The sequence below is a fragment of the Dipodomys spectabilis genome, unplaced genomic scaffold, assembly GCF_019054845.1.
Source record: "Dipodomys spectabilis isolate Male_0828 unplaced genomic scaffold, ASM1905484v1 ptg000069l, whole genome shotgun sequence".
NCBI classification, from domain to species: domain Eukaryota; kingdom Metazoa; phylum Chordata; class Mammalia; order Rodentia; family Heteromyidae; genus Dipodomys; species Dipodomys spectabilis.
In genome coordinates, this window is record NW_024870746.1 from 2805977 (window position 1) to 2812854 (window position 6878).

The 6878-nt window shown below is 36.8% G+C and overlaps 1 protein-coding gene across 1 annotated transcript; it reads left to right on the top strand.

Annotated features, from left to right (window-relative positions):
- The first annotated feature begins 1820 nt into the window (after positions 1-1820).
- LOC122109210 (olfactory receptor 10J3-like) lies at positions 1821-2762 on the top strand. The gene has a single exon (XM_042681463.1). It carries the CDS (start codon positions 1821-1823, stop codon positions 2760-2762), a length of 942 nt encoding a protein of 313 aa, XP_042537397.1.
- Positions 2763-6878: the final 4116 nt, after the last annotated feature.

Genomic DNA, 6878 nt, shown 5'->3' on the forward strand with positions numbered 1-6878 from the left:
AATACACACTGAAAATTAAAATGGTATGTAGGGAAAAGAAAACAGAATAAAGGAGAGAGTTCAGCAGCTATTAACTTTGGGGTGAGTCTGAAGGGAAGGGAAACAATTTAATTAACTCTCAGTTCTGTAAATGGAGTAATGTAAAACCTGGTAAGGCACAAGGTTAAACCTGCCTGCACGGGTCTCCTGTGGTGGATTAACTGGGAACAAGATAAAAAGTAGATGAGCAAATTCCTTTCTATCTCTAACCCAGTATACAATGAACAGAAAATGAAGCAAATTACCCGTCTGTTTTTGTTTTTTTGTTTTTTTTTTTTTTTTTTTGTCGGTCGTGGGGTCTGAACTCTGGGCCTGGGTGCTGCCCCTCAGCTCTTCAGCTCAAGGCTAGCACACTACCACTTGAGCCATAACACCACTTCCAGCTTTTTCTGCTTATGTGGTGCTGAGGAATCGAACCCAGGGCCTCATGCATAAGAGGCAAGAACTCTACAATTGAGCCACCTTCCCAGCCCTACCTGTCTGTTTTTATCTGAAAAAACAAAACAAAACCATGTTTTCTTTGCTGCCATACAAAGAAATATGAAGGGACGGCACTAGGCCCACTTAAATCTCTTTCTATGGCAAGAGTCAAAAACATAAACTTACTAGTGACATTGTCTTATGCAATTATTTTTCTTGATATTATAGCACAGTTCTAACAGGGTCTATGGGAAGACTAGGTAAGGAAAATTCTCTCTTTGCTAGGATTTTAATATAACAGGTAATGGTAAGGGCTAATCTTAGGAAGGTGACAGTTCCGGGAATTGAGTTTCAGGGAACTTCTAGGACAGTAGGCATTGAATACTGCTGCAGAGTAGAAAGAGGATGTGTTTCAGAAACCTTTCAAATCTCACTAGGTCACAAGTTGCTGAGGCCTTGAGGAATTTGAATTGAATTGAAGATCTGAAGAGCAGGGCAGATTCACTATTTTCCTTGTTCTTTATCCTGATAAATGTTACTCGCTTGTTTTGTCAGGCAAGTGTTTTAGGTACCACATATATATGCAGCATTTGTTCTTTTGTAATGTAGAGCCTAAGAGCCTCTAGCTTTCTCCAAGTTGTTACAAGTGGAAGAATTCTTTAAAGTTGTATTATTCTGTTATATGTATTCTCTATTCTCTGTGTAAACTACATTTTCTTTATTCACTCATCTACGGATGTCTAGGTTGTTTTCATAATCTTTGTATAATACACAGTGCCTCAATAAACATGAATATACAGACACCATTTTAAGGTTGTGATTTCAATTTGAAGATATAATAGGATGCTCAAAATCACTAATGCTCAAGGAAATGGAAATCAAACCACAGGGAGATAATGCTCAACAGTAAGGATGGATTACTTTTTAAAGGTATTATCAAATAATAGCAAATGTTGAAAGGTTTTGAAAACCATTTTTTAAAAATACCTCAAAATGTAAATATAGAAGTACAATATAATCTAGAAATGATAATTCTTGCTTTATAATCAATAAAAATGAGGTCATTTAGCTGTTCTTACAAATGTCTTACAACTTATTCCTTATAAGCCTCCCATCTCTATCTGTGTGTTCATCCCCAGCATCTTAAGATAACCTTTCTACAGTCACAAAGAAGAGGATGGGCATAAAAGAAAATGGAAGTATTAGTTACAAATGGAATATTAATTATCTGGGATCTGGAGCCTTGCTCAAATGAACACCCTCTTCATGAAAAGTATGATCCACTCTACTCTGTTTCATGGTTCACATAACATGTCTACTTTTGTTTTTTCCCTAGACCCTTCAAACATGTACCTGCCTCCATGTCAAAGCCAAACTCCACTTTTGTGACTGAGTTCCTTTTTGAAGGTTTCTCCAACTTTCAGTGGCACCACAGGTTGACCTTCTTTGTGGTGTTCCTGACATTGTACCTGCTGACCCTGTCCGGAAACGTGATTATTGTGACCATTATTCGCTTGGACCGTCACCTGCACACTCCCATGTACTTCTTTCTGAGCATGCTCTCCATCTCTGAGACCTGCTACACTGTGACCATCATTCCACGGATGCTTTTTGGCCTCCTCAGCCCTCAGCAGACTATTTCTTTTCAGGGCTGTGCCGCCCAGCTCTTCTTCTATCTAACCTTTGGCATCAACAACTGCTTCTTGCTCACAGCCATGGGATATGATCGCTATGTGGCCATCTGCAACCCCCTAAGATACTCAGTCATCATGGGTAAGACAGCCTGTCTCTACTTGGCATCTGGGTCACTGGGAATTGGCCTGGGCATGGCCATTGTCCAAGTAACTTCTGTGTTTGGCCTGCCCTTTTGTGATGGCTTTGTCATTTCTCATTTTTTCTGTGATGTGAGACCCCTGCTGAAGTTGTCCTGCACAGACACCACTGTCAATGAGATTATCAACTTTGTTGTCAGTGTCTGTGTTCTTGTTCTGCCCATGTGCCTGGTGTTCATCTCTTATGTCCTCATCATCTCCACCATCCTTAAGATTGCTTCATCTGAGGGGCGGAAGAAGGCCTTTGCCACCTGTGCCTCCCACCTCACAGTGGTCATCATCCACTATGGCTGTGCCTCTATTGTCTACCTCAAGCCTAAGTCTCAGAGTTCCGTGGGGCAGGACAGACTCATCTCAGTGACCTACACTGTCATCACCCCCCTGTTGAACCCTGTTGTCTACAGCCTGAGGAATAAGGAAGTCAAAGATGCTATGCGCAGAGTTCTGGGGCTAAAAATCCTCTCTCCTTAATCAGGGTTGTTTGTTCAGACCTTTACACACACACACACACACACACACACACACACACACACACACACAGAAATAAACAGATAGATATGCATGTATACAAAGTTATATATTTATATCATATATCATTTATATATTTGTATTAATTTGTGCTGATTCTATGGTGCTTTTAATTATGTGTTCAAGAAATGCAGTCTAGACGAATTGAGTTCAAAAACAAGAAGCATCCTTTTGATGCAGTTCCATCTCTCTGTTTTCTTTTCTAACACAGTGAGGATGAACAGGCATATATAGGAGAAAGCACGAGTGTATGTGCATCTCTACACTACTCCCTGAGGACTGTGATACACACTGGCACAAAGCTATACATAAGAAAATAGTTTCAGTTATACAAACGTAGTGATTCACAGCTTCTGATAGAATTCTAAAACATCACAACTAATGATTGTTTGATTCAGGATGTGTCTGTGTGCTCCCCAAGTAGTTGTGATATTTTAGGAAGAACTCTTCATTGTTGGCGAGGTGTCAGAGGAAATATTTCAAACATTGCTGTAGCTGAGGGTCCTCTATGCCTCTCTGTCCAAGGCTTGTCTGTTTTCTTGTTTTGATACTATCTAAATTACACCACAACCAAGAATCATCAAAGCCTTGGAAATACATTCTTGACATGAATAGATCTTCTCACCGACTGGAAGTATAGAATGAAATGTTGGAAAGCAACAAGTGAGAACATTGAGTAGGCGTGCCCAAAGTTCTGAGATGCCCATATGAGAAAACTCAGATTGGAAAGGGAGCACGCTGAACAGTTCTATTCTTTTTTAATGTTTACCACAGCATTCAAGAGAATAAAGGCGAGAAGGAGTCAAATGAAAGTAGAGTGCTTTCTGTGAGTCACACCTAAGCTCTCTGCAATAATGTTACACATATTACAACATCTACAATTCTTACTAATGGACAGAAGACTGACACTCCATTTGCCAACAGGAATACCCTAAACCAGCTGTCATGAATTTTCCAAATATTCTTGAATCCTTTTAACTTTAAATCTGAGTTCAAAATATCATTTCATGTCTGCACATCACAGAAAACCAAAGTAGATGTTCTGGTGCAAGAAATGCTCTTTCGTCCTTCGCTCTGCATGGGGTGCACATGAGCATATCCAGAGCCAAACAGCTGTGGAGTAGCCAGAATCTGCTTGACCCTAAGCATAAGACTGCAGAGGCAAGCTCTCATTGGCAAAAGAGTCATCAGCGCATCTCTGCATAGGTTAATATTAGCTGCTTTGTAGAAAAATTTTTAAAAAAGGAAAGAAAAGAAAGACAATCTGGCATGTAAAAAAAAATAATAAAAGGTTACTTTTCTCTAGTGTCTAAATTTCCATAAATGAGAGCTGATCAAGACCAATACAAGATTTTTTTTTTCCCCTAGCTGTTCTTATAAATCCAGTTCAGAGCTGTTGAATAAAGGTTTAATGGTTCAATGAAGTATAATCACATCTTTACTGAAAGGTGTGTTTAGTAGGTGTTGAAGTCCACTGCCTGGTTATATCTTCAGGCCGCACCTATGCTTTCCTCAAGTCCTGGGAGACCTTGGCTCAGAGCTCTCAGTGAGTCTCCTTCAGGAAAGGTTTGTGCTACGAAGCTTTTTTTTTTTTTTCATTCAATTCATCTTTTTTCAGAACCCTTTCCTCCCAATGATTTGCTTATTTCAGGGTATTTCCTGAGTTTGAGACAATCAGAAAGATCTTTTTAAAATCCAGACATGTGAGGGATCTGAGGATTGTGCTAGGACTGCATCTCATTCAATTACCTTTTGTTTGTTTTCTATCTGCATTCTTCACTCAAACCCTAGTGTAATACTGAGAGCCCCTGGAATAAAACTTCTATATTCAAGCTTGTGTCTCAGTTTCTTTCTTAGGTTTCCCAAGAATTCTGTGCGCAGGATAGTAATTTACATAAGACAACTGATTAATTTTTATCCATAAAAAACTCAGTAAGAGAAGGTTAGTTGTTGCTCATTTTAATTTTTTTTAAATTATTTAGTTATGTTTATTAAGCTCTGATTACATGACTAAATTTTCTTGCCAGTACTAGAAATTCATCTTTTTAGAAATACATAAATACAAAATTCTGTATTTTTCTAAGAATCTGTAAGAAGTGCGCAGTTTCACACTCATCTGCTCAGTGCTATTACGCTATGGACTGATGGTACTATATTGGCCATCCACAATAAAAGGAGACTGATGGGTTGTCTATACCTTTCTGATTTACAAGAGGGAGAGTAAAATTTTTTAAAAAATGATTTAGGACACATGTGTAAAGTCAAATCTTTTGTATGGGAATGTTGTGGGATTTGATGAAGTACCAGTGGGGACATTGACTTGGTAAATGACTATTGGAAGGAGGGCAGATAACCTAGGGTGGAGGGTAGAAGAGAGCTCTATTCCCTTAGGTCTTCCAAAGATCTTTGCTGTCTGTGCCTCTGCCTTCTACAACAAGAAGAGTTGCTATTTTGTGCTTCGTTTACTACTGAACAAGAAGAGAGGAACACAGCCCTCCTTCAATGACTTAGTTCTCTAACATGCTTACCAGATGAATCTTTGTACTGAGTCTCCATTCTGGAGTTAGTTTATCAACTTATGTCTTTCACTAGGTACAAGTATGGAGCTATTGATTTGGTTTCAGAAAACTCCTCACTAACTAATGGGAACTCACGAGAAGATGTAGTGGCTAATATAGAACAAGCAAATTGCTGTATATTGTAGTTTACAACAGAATTTATGTCTGAGGATAGATCAAAGGTGACAATGGAGGTGAGTCAGAGTCAGAGATGACTTTTTGTCATCTCTATAATACACTCCTTCTCTGGCATAGATTATATATTATTATATGTAATATGTTAAATAATATATTGTATATGTCTCATATAATATATAATATAATATGTATCATACAATATATAATATATTATTGTATAATATATTTAACAGATATTACATAATAATATATCATATATTATCAAATATATATTAAATAATAAATATTTACATATATTTATTTAAAATATATTTATATAATATTTATTATATATTATATGTTATAATATTATATGTTGTATATATTATAGTATATATTATATTATGTGTTATATGTAATATAATATATGTATTATATATTTACACATAATATATTAAATAATATATAGTATGTGTCATATATACACTATATGTTATTGTAACATATTTGTAACATATACAATATATACACATATATACATAGAGCATACAATGTATATGTTACATAAAATATCTATTATTAATTAATATAATTAATTAATATATTTAATATATTATTGCATATGTTACATATACTATGTATTATATACAATATATTATATATAGATAGATTATATATATCCCACATATAATCCTATATATACACCTACCTATGTATAATCTATATAATTGTATATAATATAATCCATATTTCTATTCTAGTAAAAAGATCAGTTTATGAATGGCATATCTTACAGATCCACATAATATTATTTCTTGCTCCACATTTATCCTGGAATAGAATATGAATGACTATCAAGAAACAAAGAGGAAAAAATCAAATGTGACACAGTCTGAAATAAGTTTGGATTCATATATCAGAAGAGCACAGTACAGTAAGTGACTAGTGTGTGCAGCATGGAATGCAGCAGGTGTAGCCACTGCTTGCAGGAAGCCTGATGAGTGTCTGTGCTTTGACTGACACTGTGTATGACCTAGACTGAGACTGATAGAGTATTGAGTGACCCCTGTCTGCACTGAGGGGACCACAAAAGCTACCTTGTCCAAACCTCTTTTTGTAAAAAAAAAAGACTAAGATCTCAGAGCTAGGCAAGTCACCTAGTCCATTGACACCTCTAATTAGTAGTAGCTTGCTCTTCAATATCTCTGCTCAGGCCAAACCCTCCCCAAGCTTGGGCTTGGGATGTGGAGGGAATTGAAAGAAGCCATGAACTAGGACACCTAAGATCCTCAAAACTCTCAGAAAATGGATCTCAAGTTGACCAGTCCTGCACTTCCTACCCATACTAAGTACCTCTCAGTCCTTAATTCTAAGAGAATGGCTT

What these genes read in the sequence shown, in the direction of transcription:
- LOC122109210 (XM_042681463.1), top strand. Translation starts at nt 1,821, where the DNA reads ATGTCAAAGCCAAACTCCACTTTTGTGACTGAGTTCCTTTTTGAAGGT.